Raw genomic sequence first — 14,473 nt, 5'->3', positions numbered from 1 at the left:
ATCACATTAAATCCTTTAAAAAAAAAAAAAAGGTGTTATTAGCCTAATACTAAGTGGATAACTTAGGAGGGGTACAAACATTAAGATGGATCTCTGCTTTAGCAGATAGCTGTGTTAGCTTATGGAACCTCTTCTTTCTGCAACAGTAGAAATCACTCCTTACGTGTCACTCTAATGTTCCCTTAGAATATCGTCCACCAATCTGATTTACAATCAGTAACCGACACAAATCATTCTAGGACAGAGGCCACACTATTATCTCCCATGTTGATATTTATTACATTAATAACATTTCTAGCAAAAACAAGTAACAAGGTCAATAACTGAATTCACATTGACAGGTTTCATTTTGATCCATTAGCCAATTTTGGGGAAAAAAGCCATATTGATCAAAGGGATTAAAAGTAAAAAGCACCTTTTTCCTTGCTACACATAGTATTTATTTTTTAATACAATGGCTCTAAAACTCCAGAGATCAAATGCAAAATCCAACTTCCAGGACTCTCATTTTAAAACTATCACATGGACTTGTCTCTTATATTTGTTTAATCATTTAATACAGTTATTGAGAAACCATATGCTATACTGGGCAGAAAAACTGAAAATACAGCTGTGAGAATTATACTCCACAGTAAATACTTTTGTACTTATACTGGATTCTCATGTCACTGAGAATCTTAACCTAGTCTAAGACATTTTGAGATAACTTACAACTATCACTTTTTTGGAAACATTTTTTTGGTACTTCAGTCAAGTGCTGAGTAAATTTATTCTAAAATCTAGGGCTAGAATTTTAAACTTCCAACATTCTCATCCCCAGGTAACACAATTAAGAATATTCAGAAATCCAAATACCTCAAGATCTTCAACATTTCATAGCTATGCCTGATAAATGATATTTGAAAAGAATAACTAAAATAGAAATTAGCTGAATTTACACTCCTGAAGCCACCTACACTCACCCTTAGATTTTTATATTTACAGTACTGTTCAGGAGAAAAAAAAGCTACACTATTTTCCAAGCTCTATTCCAGATGTCTGCTTATTAATAAGACTTGTAGTTTATGAAAAGGTGAACCATTGTCCTCTACAATTATACTATACTACTACTTGTAGAGCTAATAGTAAAATACATCAACCCAAATCTTAGGAAAGCAGCACATCCTCAAGAGTAACTAGTATATAAAAAGTATCAACATCAGTGGTTTGAATATAAAAATTTATTTTTAAGTCAAAGTATGCAACAAATAAAACCTACAGAAAACAGATTTTTCCATCACAATCTGTTGCTTTACCAAATAATATTTTGAAAACACATTCCTTCAGTCATTATAAAGTTCTTAAAATACAAAAGAAATTAAATCTGTAAGAAAGTCTAGTAGACCAGACGCTATTGTCAGGACTTTTATGTTGGTGGTTATGCTTTAATACATGCCACGCCATCCACCTCCACTCATGCCCCCTTGCCCATAGTAACCGCCACTGCCTCCACCACCGCGGCCTTAAAAAACAAAAACAACAACAAAAACTTGTTAGAAACTATCAGTACATACTTAATTGATGATAATACATGAACTTAAAAAAGTTGTCTACACACATGGGGACTAACATATCAAACCACAGTAACCAATGACACTTACCATAACCACCCAAGCCATCAGGAGTGCCATATCCTCCACTGTAATTGTTACCCATTCCCATTCTTCCAACAGATCCATAACCTCCCTGATTATCTTTAAAAAGAAAAGAAAAAAAAAAGTGAGATTGACTGCTACATGTGTTAACTCTGCTCCTTTAAAAAACTTTACCTACCCATTCCATCTCTGCCGTAGCCTCCCATTCCAGAACCTCCCATTCCAGAACCGCCTCCAGGAGTAGAATTCAAGAAGAGTTCAATGTACCGATGTTCTTTAAGACAAAGAGTAACAAGGAAGGAATGATGGATCAAAATATATCAATAAAATGATAATTAGCTAATATTAATTAAGCTAGTATTAACCTGGGAATATATTTACATACTTCCTAGTGCAGTGATAAGATGAACGCCAGAGGCTAAAACCTAACCTACCATGTTTTGTTCAAATTGTACAATGCTAAACATAAAATGTGGTTGGGGCCTCCATTTCCTTATCTATAAAAGGGCTGATTCCTTATTTCAGAACCAGTTACTGTGCTGCTTAAAATACATTCCATGTCCAAAGAAATGAATTAAAATCATGTCATGAAAATAACGTCCATGAAAGATTACTACAAAGTGATTTGTGTGTAGCCAGATTTACGAATCACTGGTCCAGGTAAAATTTAATGGTTTAAAACCAGTTTGATGGCATACAGAAATAATTCGGCCAACTAACTTGATGGATGGGTTAAAAAGTCCTAATTTGCAAATGTCATGGGAACTCAAGAACATGCTAGTAATATACCTAATTTTCCTCTTTAATAACTTAAGCTTAGATAACCTGTCAAGTACTGAGTCTGAATTAACTCTTCAACCTCCCTCCCCGCCCCCCACCGCGAATGAAATCTTAACTTCTTAGAGGCCATATGGTTTCAGGTCCCAATGACTACCAAGGGTTACTTACCTACAAACCTTGTAGCATATTACATTTGAGAAACTACAAATGTTATTTTATAAACAAGTTCACACCTAAGAAACTAGATAGCAAGCCAAGGATACTTACGCATGTTATTCTTATCTTTAGACATGGCAGCTACAGCATCTTCATGTGTCACAAACTCTACATCTGCCTCTCCTGTTGCTCTGCCATCAGCTCCAATATCAATATGCACTCGTATTGGATTCAGTGGTGAGAAGAACTAAATAAGAGTAAACACTTACTAAATCACCATATACCTTGGTTTTCCCTCATCCATTAAAACAAACCTTTTTATTGCCCTGTATTGCATAACCAACTGAGCCACCCAGGCGTCCCGTATTGCCCTGTATTGCAAAGCTAACTAGTCAACTATGAACATTCTAGGACCATAAACATGGAGGAAAATGCAAAAAAATTATTTCTTTAAAATAACCTCAGTCAGGGGCACCTGGGTGGCTCACTCGATTGAGCGTCTGCCTTCAGCTCAGGGTCCTGGGACGGAGCCCTGCATCAGGCTCTCTGCTCATGAGGTAGCCTGTTTCTCCCTCTGCTTGCTAGCTGAATGAAACAGAAATAAATATAACCTTTTCTTTTAAGACAGCAAGCATGGGCAGGCGGAGTGACAGGCAGAGGGAGAAGCAGGCTTCCAGTCAAGCAAGGGGCCGGATGCGGAACTTGATCCTAGGATACTGGGACCACGACCTGAGCCAAAGGCAGCTGCCCAACCGACTGGGCCACCCAGGCATCCCTATCATCTTTTTAAAAATAAAAAAATAAAATAAGCTAAATGAAAGGGGCGGGGGAGCTAAGTGATAATGGGGGAAGGGATCTAACCCAGAGCACAGTTTACTCTATAAACAAATGAAAACATCTCATATGCTACCATTGAAAGGGAGAAGAATTAAGTCCTCCGTTCCTACTCCTCTCAAGGAAGTATTTCAGAATTATCGTTTGAAGGATAAACAGGTAACCAGAGACTTAGAAACATGTGCAAAGAATTTAGGTGTTATGATTCAGACCAGTGGAATTTGACAAATTGACACAAACTGTACATGGATACCCCCAAAATGTATCACTTAGTTGTAAATCACAAGTTAATCAGGTTAAAGGGATCCTAAAAGGTACCTGAAAACTTAGGACCAATGAGTTCCCTGTAAGATCTACAGGTACATTTCTTTTAGAGCCAGGTAAATAGTCCTGGCTTTGCAGGTCCCTATATCTCTACTGCAACTACTCAATAGGTAAATGAATGGGTGTGACTAGATGCATATGCCCTGAAGTTTGCAGATACTCTAACCAACTTGAAACCAACCAGTTTTAAGTAAGCAGTAGCATCTATTCCCATTATTTTCACAGCTCCTAATTGTAATCATTCTGTAGCTACAAAGCTGAACCAAACTACTAAACCTTTTTCACTTTGTACATTTTCCACTTTCAAAACTTGACACAAGGGCAACACTCTATGCCGATAAATCTTTCCCCTAAATTCTTAACTGGATTTTATGAATCTACTTCCTTGAATCCTAGGTAAGTCAGCATACAATGGACAAAAAAAATATTCATTAACCAGTATAGAGTGTGTATATTTTTACCTATTAAAGGCATTTGACGTAAAACTATAAAGAAAAAGAGAACATTAAGAACACTTCAAGGTTAGATACCAGGATAAAAATTAAAAATTACTGATAAAATTACTAAAATCACTCACATTAGCAATGTCATTTTCAGTTGCACGAAAAGGTAATCCTCTCATATGTACAAAATGACCACCATGAAAACCTGAACTTGCATCACCAGCTCCACCATAGCCATGTCCTCCCATACCTAAGAGAATAAAATTTCCAATTATAATCCACTGAAACATGTAGTTAAGCATTTCAACAAACTTACTCCTGATACATACCTTTTCTTATTTATACCTTTTTCTTTGACCAATTAATCTTAGGAGTTGATATGAATATCAAAATCAAGAAATTTACCTTTAAGTATACATCTATATAAAGCCCCACACAGGTATGCACTGAAATATGCTCAATCTGTCAATTTCATAGAAGTCGTCAATTATCACCACTAAATGTTGTATAAAACAAATATTTAACATTCACGTAAAAATGAGTATGTCTTTAATATTTGTTTACCTCTTCCATCTCTCATTCTGTCGTCAAAGCCATCATTTCCGTAGCCGTAGTTATTATAGCCACCATAGTCATCAAAACCTCCATAACCTGTGTAATTTAATGAGAAAATACATGAATACACTTTTAAGAGATAAATTTTATAAACGATTTTATAAAATCATTTTGTGGTATGTAGTCTAGTTATATTATTTTTACAAGTTTACAACTTCCAACTCAGTGCACGTAAAAAAAAAGCAGTTAGTAACAATCAGTGGAAATAAAAAAATCCTAGAATACATTTAAGACATCAAAATTAACTTTCATCCTGATGTCAAATAAAAAAAGTGTCAAAATATGCCAATATCTTCATTTTACTTTCTGTATAACTTATATAGGTACCAATATGTGCATCAATCAAGTCCCATAGCTGGCTATTTTCATGAACAGGTTTTAAAACCTAGTAGGTACTGAAATTACTGCCATTTCTGTATTTCTTGACAAAGTGTCAGGAATATTAAGAAAATGACAACAGAACCTTTGTTCATTAGATACACATACCACCATCATATCCATCACCTCCTCGTCGCATTCTGTCATACATACTTCCACGCCCAGCTCCATAATAACCCCCTCTTCCTCCTATCGGTCTATCATATGGTCCCGGTCGCTGGCCCAGCAATCTTCTTGGTGGATCATAAAATCCTTTGATTTCACTCCTGCTACTTCTGAAGATCTCAATATACCTATTTAAAAATGGTTTAAGGTACAGGTTTCAGCATAAATGTATTAGAATAAGTAAGATATTGGGCAAAAATTCAGTAAGTTTTTCTACATCTAGATACATAACCCAATTTAAATTGCCTAAATACACCATAAATTAACATTTTTATACCTACAAACTTAAATAATTAATATTTAAGTTTTACATAGACAAATTAGTCACTTGAAAACAATTCATGTAATATAAATATACTTTTAGCTTGTTTCCTTTAGTACATAGGTGTTTAGAGAAAACAGCTGATTACAAAAGCATTTATCAACATCCTACAGAGAAATGGAAACAATCTAATTTTAATTTAAGCAAACTATTAGCATTAATTCCCCACCCAAATCTGTAGTTTTCAAGTTAAATTTAGATAATTATCAATTCTTTTAAACTACCCCAGAAAAATGTTATTGTAACCCCCCCATTAAGCAATAGTGACCCACAACCCCCAAAAATAAAAATTTAACACCATCCCAAACTCTCCATCCCCACCTGTGCCCTATTCTTTCCTTGTGTTTCCCCAGAGCATTTTCTGCTATCTCCTTTGAAGCAAACTGCACGAAGGCCTCCCCTGTGCTTCTCCCCTGGTAGTCCATCGTCAATGTTATCCCATTTGGCACGATTTCCAACCCTTTAACCCAAGGACAAATAACCCCATCAAGGGGAACAGTGTTAAAGGCTGAAACATTCCCATCTGAATCAAATATTTAAAACAAGTCTAAACAAAACAAAACAAAAACAAAACAAAAAAGCTTAAGTTTCCCATCACCCCATAATACAAGCGGAAGATTTTTTTCAAATATTATTGGATTACATTTTTTTTTGCAACCAGTCTTTTTAAATTACACACTAAAAGCTCACCTATATTACATTAAAAAGCTAAATTAAATTTAACTATGCTCCATATGATAATTCATGGTTCATTTCATCATACATAATTACTCTCAATTAAGTTTATTGCACATTAGTTAGGTTTTACATATTCTACACATTCTGTATTCAATATTAACTGGAGCATATTTCATAACTTAATACATTAACCAAGATATCATACTCAAAAAGTCCCCAAAACAAATGGGTTTTACAAATTAAAAACTGAGTAATACAATAAAAATATAAAATACTACTAAACTTTGACTAATACTAGAGGTACCTTGAAAGAACTGAACTATTTCCTCTTTGCTGCAACCAAATGGCAGTCCACGAAGTCGTACTGTCCCATCACTAGCGTCATTTGGACCATTATGTTTCATAACCCAATCCATCTCAATAACGTTTGATTTAAATGCTATAAAAAATAAACAAGCACATAAAGCAGTCAATCAAAATATACTCTTGCTACAGGTACTGAAGAAACACCACTCAGTGGTGCACAACAGGAAATATAATATATGGCTTGTTGACAATGCCACGGTTCGGCAACATGATACCTTCCCACTTTGGGGTATGCAAAACGACTGGGAAAAGTTAGTGATACCTGACCCTTCTCTCCAAAAAGTACCCAATTTCAAAGGACCAAATTTTATGTAATGCCCAATCTTAAGAACATTTACACAATTCCAGTATCAGTCTTCAGATTCTCCCTATTTCCTGACTCTGTCATCTGTATCAACTCTAGCCTTTCCCTCATCTAATTTTCATTCACATTTCTCCAGGTTTTACTTATTATTCATTTGTTATGTAAATTCTAAAAAACTTAATCACTCCAAAGCTGCACACTGCACCAATGTCCATTCACAGAAAGAGCCTAAGTCAGAAGTTCAGAGAGTACTTTTTTTGATGTTAGAAAAATGGCATTATAAAGTCTTTTTAGATGCACTTTTAGTTCTGAACACATCAAATTGTTTTTGAAGGAGGAAAAATTCTCAACTCTGTTTTAACTAAATCTCAACACTCCTCAAAAGCCAGTTTTAAAATGAGTTAATTAGGTGAGTTTTAAAATTGAGGTAAAATTCCACCTAAAAGTGAATGCTTTCCAATAGTATGGGTGTTTTTTGAAGCCACCTATTGGGAAGTTATTGGAGATAGTACATTCAAAACCAGTTCACTCACTGCTTTACATTTAAACACAAATTTTAAAATACGTCATACATTCACATTCAAAAAGTATTTTAGGGTACAGTGAAAAGCCCTCCTAGCCCTCCAGAAAGAACCCATCCACACCCAGTTCCCTTCCCAAAAGACAACAACAATCCTTTCTTTTAGAATTCCACAACACTTCAAAGAGGCTAACGCAGAAGTCCTTCAGCTGCAAAAACTTACCAGACCTTACAAATTTCACTAAGCAGCTGTAGGAATCCTACTCACCTGAGTATTTCAAACCTTTCCCTCACCACCTCCTCCCCTGTAAACAAAACAATTTGTTCACTTGATTCCTTTATGCTTCAAGATAATTTCATATCAGTGTTCACTAATATTTGATTTCACACCATCTAATTATATCAGTCCAACTGTTAGAAGGAGCATCTGCAAAGAGTAAAATTTTTTCCCCCTAGAATACGTGCATTCAAAATAGCCTAATGTTGAAATTTTCTAAATGTGTTTATTAATCAAATACCTCTGCATTTAAATCAACTTTCATACTTGTTTTGCTTTTTAAAAGTCCTGAGAGTCACTCTAGACATAGAAATCCAAAGTGGGACGACTATGATTTTTGTTATCAGACGTTACAACTGATTTTCAGCACCTAAACAACATACTAATTTTTTCTGCGAAAGGGAGAAAGAGAATCTGGTTTTGAATCCCTATTCTGCCACTCACTGGCTGATTAAAGCAAACTTAACCTCTATGTTCAGCTCTAAAATCCATCAGTGGTGCCCATACCTCTCCAGACTGTTTTAAGACCTAAAATGCTCAGTCTACAACATGGTAATCAGTCAATAACAGCCATTGCTATTGGATTTTAAGGGCCCCTCCTGTAAAATTACTGCAATAGACCACAAAACAAATAAATAAATGAACCTTAAAAGGATGGAAAACTATCCTGAGTCTTGAAAGCAAGTAAGGATAGGTACAAGTGGCTTCCAAAGTCAACACAGGCTTAAGGATTCAAGATTCCTTAGGATTTGGGTGGGGCAAGGGGCAATGTTGACTACAGCACGTGTTAGCTACATAAAAAAATATTGTTCTGGAGTAGTTTGGAAACAAGTAGACCCTCAATCAGTTTGGGTCTGGCTTAAAAAAAAAAAAAAAAAAGCCAAACAAAAAAACTAAAACAAAACAAAAACTCTTTCTTATTAAGGACAATTCAAGAATAGAACAGTAAATGGAGAGGAGGTAACGTCACATGTTACTTCCTCAGGGAAAATATTAAGTATTTAACAAAACCAATCTAATCTGTTGTGAAAAGACCTTAATGTGATACTTTTTATCATTTAGCCCATTTCTTTCTACAATGTAAAGACACTGGGGAAAAAAAACACAAAAAAGGATGGAAATTAACTTTACTACAAAATTTAGCCCTTTCCAAGAAACACTAAGCAAGCAAACTAGTTCTGATTTCTGGATCAGTCCATACCAAAGACACTTATAAACAAAGTATTAAGTCTATAAAAAAAACCACACACTATACTGTTAACGCAATTTTAAGTTGATGAGAAATTAACCAAATTCAGAAGACAAACTATTTATAGGATGACTCTCCATCCCACAAGCATTTAAGAGCACAAAACTTAAAGCCACACTAGACTTCTTCAAAACTCATATGATTGTAGAATTCTACTTCAAGAAAACCAAGACAAACTCTGAAGGCATACAAAAAGATCATCTGCTCTAATACGTTAATAAAGCTGTCTAGGAACTACCCAGAGTTTACTAATTATTCAGGATAATCCATTTCAACCTTTCTTTTCAACAACGTCATGACTATCTCAATTGTTTTAAGACCGCCAAGTGTTAGCACCAATTAAAAATACCAGCAGTTGAACTAGGATAACTGTAGTCAATTTTGAGCAGAACTTTAATTTCCTAAAAGTTATGCTAAGTGAAAGAAGCCAGTCACAAAAGTCCATGTATGTAGGATTTTAAATGGATGAAGTTTATGGTCTGTGAACTGTATCTCAAAGCTGCTAAGCACCTCTTAACACAAATCAAATGAAACATCAAATTCCTTTGTAACACAGAGGCACAGACTATATTCTTAAGTATAATATGTAGTTAGGGTGTGATGCACCAATAAAAACTTAATAAATGGTACCCCACTGGTCCTAAAAAAGTGAAAATGAACTTCGGAATTTGGCAAAAAGTGGTGATATGTCTAACTAAAATGAAAAATTTACATCATTTTCTCTTTCCAGTGTGCTTGCTCCTTAATTTTCAGTAGAAAAAGTAGACACACCACTAATACCTAAAATGAGGTGAAGTCTAAAATTTTAAAGGCGTTCTCTTCTAAAACAAAGTTACCATCACCTACTGCAGCTCAGGCACTTATTTACCAAAATAAGAACACCAAAAAAAAAAGAACATGATTATTAAAAATATAAAGGCAATCAGCAATCAGATGGATTTCCAGATTCCAGATGATGATGCAGAAAGAGGGCAGAAAAAAAGGTTTCTAGGGTAATCCAATTAGGAGAGCGGTTTTATCATGTACTATTTTACAGGAAACTGGGCTTTTCCAAATACTACCACAAACCAGACCGTCTTAAATAATACGAAGCTGTTTTTTTTGTTTTGTTTTTTAAAAAGGCTGAAAAAACAGAGTTCCTGTAGGGATTCAGCTATTATTGGAAGCTTATTCTCAGGCTGCCTGTCACTTTGTACCTACTCAAGGAAAATTACAGACCCAGTTCTCTTGTGTTCTAAGGACCAAAAATCATCACACAACATGACTGGACTTTCTTTTTGTTATGTAGGCTTATTTTCTGGGTCAAAATATTACCACCGTCCTATAGTAAATAAAAAAACATGCTTAGCTACCTTAAGTAAAATCAACGCTAACTGTATTTTTATATATTTTACTTCCACCGCCCTCTTTGCACAGTATGTAACCTTTGGAGATTTAATATTGAAAAGTCGGTAACTCAATTGCTACACAAACTTATGCCATCGCTGATTGTGTTTTAACAACTGTTTCCCAAAGGTGAAACTCCTACTTAAATTATAACCGAGTATGTGCCAAACTACACAAAACCATTGCTAAACCACCCACTCCCACCCAAAAGTTCAGAAAGCTCTAACACAGTTAACTAGTCCTAAACGACCTATTTGAAATATGCCCATTTCACATTCCTATTTGATAAGTCACCCGCTTTACTGCTTACAAAACAATTACCCACCAAGTGTTTAAGATAAATGTGAGAAGGAAAAACAAACAAACCACCCTTTGGAAAATGAGTACGTACTCTTTTTCGAAGTTCCAAATCTGGAATATAAGGGCCGGCTAAGCGTCCTTTATTCCTCCCCGGAGACTTTCGTTTATCTAGCGGCCCTAGAGACCAGAGAGCTAAGGAGAGTACGCCCCTTCCCCCCCTCATCCCCACCTCTCCGTCCGGCAGCCAAGCCTGGCTTTAAAACCTTCGCCACCGGGCGGCGGAATTACAAAGGAGGCCGTCTGCCTCCTTTGTCCTGGATTTGGGAGTTGAGCGCCTTCGTCGCCATTGGCTTTCCTCCCCCAGCTCCAGCCTCTCTCATCTTGGGAATCTGCGTCAGAAGTCACTCGCAGTCCCGCCAGCCCCGGGAGCCCAGCAGAGACTGCGGAGGAAGGGAGGCCGCGGTGGGAGGCCAGGCCCATCCGGCGCCATTTCCATCGGGAGCGCGCCCGCCAGCCCAGGACCTCCCCCACCCAAGTGCCCAGCCTTTCCCTGCTCGCTTCGTTCCCCACCCTCATCCCTTCCGGGGTGCTCTGACCTCCCCCCGGCCTTCTAAATCAGTTTTCGGAAGCTGAAGGGCAAAAAGTATTAAGAGAGGGGAAGGGCGGGAAGCCGAGGTGGCCGCGCCACCGTACCCAAAATGGCGGCGGCCAAACCAGCAGGGAAAGAGGGGAAATGCTGGATGACCCCCACTCCGGTCCTCAGTTTCGTTCACTGAATTTCACCCGAGCAATTCCTCCCCACGGCAGGCCGCCCTCCCTGAAGTGGGAGATCGCCTGGGAGGCGCAGTCTGGCCGACTCCGAGCGGCGACCTCCACACTTCCCCCCCCACACCCAACCCCCTCCCAGTCTCTCTTTCGTCCTTCTCCCGACTCCGTTCTCGACACTACCAGCCCAACCTACCCCCTTTTACTTCAGATACCCTGTCGAGCGACAGTAACGCCGACTCCGGTACTCGCGGGGTCGGTCGGGAAGAGGAAGAAGTCGCTCGCCTCGTGTAGCGCTCGCCACAACGGTTCTTCCAACCGTCTCCAGCAGCGGCAACCGCTAAGGGAGCTGCGCAGCAGAGAGACTGGCTTGGGGGGATGGGAGAGAGCGAGCGAGAAGGAGGGGGTGGGGCGAGAGCAACGAAGACTGGCCGGCCCACTCTCGCGAGATAAGAGATCCGATCCCGTGTTGGCGCTGCGGCGAGAAATGCGCTTGCGTGCTAATGGGTTGTCCAGTTTGTTGGGGTAGGAGTGGAAAGGAGTTGAGCTCGTCCAGTTAGAAAAAGACGCGGATTACTGTAAGACTGTTAAATGCCTAGAGCTTACCTTTCTGCCCACTCTGGAAGGATGTGAAGTGGCAGCAATTGTGTGCGTGTGTTGAAGCCGTTCGGAGAAGTTCGATTCTCTGTCCGCACCAAGAACAAATTCCGTAGAGGCCCCCCCCTTACCCCAGCGTCACCGGTAGAGAAGGGATGCCACGTGGTTCGGCGGCCAAATGCGAAGGAGGGCTTTTCTTGTTAGGTTTGCGTTATGCAGTAAAAATAAGTGTTTTACCCCTGCGAAGATCAAGTGTCCACCAGACCCCCATTTTGGCTCTTGGCCTGGGGCTCCTCTTCTCTGCCCTGACACTAAGGCAACCGGCCTCACCCCACTCCCCACCAGCGGGTCTCCTTCCCTGAGTCCTCTTGATTTCAGATTTCCTCTGATGGTCCCAAGAGAAAGTACTCGCTTTCTCCTTGTGCCTTCCTTTTTCATCTCTCCTCCTGATTTTAATGAAGTATAATTAACATACAGTGTTCGATTAGTTTTAGGCAGACAACATTGATTGGACAATTCTTTCTCAGTGCTCATTAAGAAAAGTGTAGTCACCATCTGTTAACCATATAACATTATTATATACTATTGACTATATTCCCAATTCTGGGCTTTTCATCTCTGTGACTTACTTACTTTATAACCAACTTTGTACCTCCTAATCCCTTATATCTATTTAACCCATTCCCTCTGCAGCCACCAGTTTGTTCTCCCTACTGAACTATTTGTTCATTTTTGTTAGTTTCATCTCTTTATAACCACAGTGACAAATCAGGCACTCATGACTGAGGAATTCGGGTTGTTTTTTTTCTTTCTTTTTTTTAAAGATTTTATTTATTTGAGAGAGAGACAGGGAGAGAGAGCATGAGTGAGGAGAAGGGCAGAGAGAGAAGCAGACTCCCCGTGGAGCTGGGAACCCGATGCGGGACTCTATCCCGGGACTCCGAGATCATGACCTGAGCCGAAGGCAGTTGTCCAACCAACTGAGCCACCCAGGCGTCCCTCAGGTTGTTTTCTAAATAGGGCTTTGCATTCTTGACAATTGCGTGTACAAGTGATACCTAATACTTTGGGGTTATGCTGGCCTAGCCCCAGGGTCCTTAGGGACACCTTACGACTTTTTTTTAATTAAAAAAAATGCAAGCCATATTTCTTTGGGGAGGATGCAGGGTGGTCCTGGTAAAGAGATCAATGCAAGGTGAAGTGCTAATGTAGGAACCATTATGAAGTGCAAGGGAGGGAAAGAAATGAATTTGAACACAGGGATGTTCCTTGTAGGCTGGAAATGTGGACCAAACTATGTTGCAGGCCTTTAATATCCAGCCAAAGACCTGGTACTTTGTACTGCAGATGTTGGGAAGCCCTTGGGGTGGAATGAGGGGTGTATAAGCGGTGTTAGCAGTGGAGAAGCTTGAATAATTTTTTTACCTCATGAGATCTCAAATGTGTATGGTGGAGGCAGTTACCTCCACCAGCTACCCGCATGTAATGGACATTTCCATGTCATGGTTTAATTCACCTTCAAATCTGTTTTAGACAAGTGTGGAACAGTAAGAATTGGCTAGGTCATAGTGCCCTATGCTTTTCTTCACCCCACTCCCTCAAAATACTTCTTAGGTAAAGGGGGATGGGACAGTGTGGTCATCATTACAAGACACAAAAACAAAACCTGATAATGTAACATTATGGTCCATATTTATTAAGAGTTTGCTTGTGGAGCGCCTGGGTGGCTCAGTGGGTTAAATCCTCTGCCTTCTGCTCAGGTCATGATCCCAGGGTTCTGGGATGGAGCCCTGTATTGGCTCTCTGCTCAGAGGGGAGCCTGCTTCCCCCACCCCTTTGCTTCCCTCTCTGCCTGCTTGTGCTTTCTGTCAAATAAAAAAATAAAATCTTAAAAAAAAAAAAAGAGTTTACTTGAGCTAGTGCTGTGCTCAATCCACTGATTCCTTATAATCCTAAAGGATAATTTTTATTATTGTCCCCATTTTACAGTGAGGTACCCGAGTTTGAGAAGTACGAAAACTCATTTAAGATCACACACCTAGTGGGTGACTCAGTGGGTTAAGCATCTGCCTTTGGCTGGGGTCATGATCCCAGGATCCTGGGATTGAGTCCTGCAGCCAGTGGGCTTCCTACTCAGTGGGGAATCTTTCTTTCCCTCTCCCCCTTTCCCCTTCTCCTGCTTGCTCTCTCTCTCTCAAATAGGTACATAAAATCTTTTTTTTTTTTTTTTTTTTTTTTAAGGGTCACTCACCTAGTGAAGAAGCTAGAATTTGAATCTAAATGGTTTTACTCAAGGGCCTAATGTCTTAAAGCACTCTGGACCTTCTTGGTGTTGCAAGGAACTTAACTATCCATTCAAGGAACAAGCATCATTTTAGGC

General features: G+C 38.9%; 1 protein-coding gene across 4 annotated transcripts; it reads right to left on the bottom strand.

Annotated features, from left to right (window-relative positions):
• Positions 1-255: 255 nt before the first annotated feature.
• On the bottom strand, positions 256-11,881 carry HNRNPH3 (heterogeneous nuclear ribonucleoprotein H3). Of its 4 annotated transcripts, none has more exons than XM_044239640.1 (10): positions 11,693-11,881; positions 6,634-6,768; positions 5,973-6,111; positions 5,318-5,457; positions 4,736-4,822; positions 4,306-4,421; positions 2,682-2,817; positions 1,813-1,908; positions 1,641-1,733; positions 256-1,501 (listed from the first exon to the last, which is right to left on the bottom strand). In XM_044239640.1, the coding sequence occupies exons 2-10, from the start codon at positions 6,743-6,745 to the stop codon at positions 1,425-1,427; spliced, it is 996 nt and encodes a 331-aa protein (XP_044095575.1). In that variant the 5' UTR covers positions 6,746-6,768; positions 11,693-11,881; the 3' UTR covers positions 256-1,424. The 4 variants fall into 4 exon arrangements, with proteins under 4 accessions (XP_044095575.1, XP_044095573.1, XP_044095574.1 ...); XM_044239638.1 differs by having other exon boundaries at positions 5,273-5,457; positions 11,693-11,880; XM_044239639.1 differs by having other exon boundaries at positions 5,273-5,457; positions 11,712-11,880.
• Between the last annotated feature and the right edge of the window lie 2,592 nt (positions 11,882-14,473).

This window comes from Neovison vison, chromosome 2 (assembly GCF_020171115.1).
Source record: "Neovison vison isolate M4711 chromosome 2, ASM_NN_V1, whole genome shotgun sequence".
NCBI classification, from domain to species: domain Eukaryota; kingdom Metazoa; phylum Chordata; class Mammalia; order Carnivora; family Mustelidae; genus Neogale; species Neogale vison.
The sequence above is the reverse complement of the archived record's forward strand: the minus strand, read 5'-3'. Positions and strand labels throughout refer to the sequence as shown.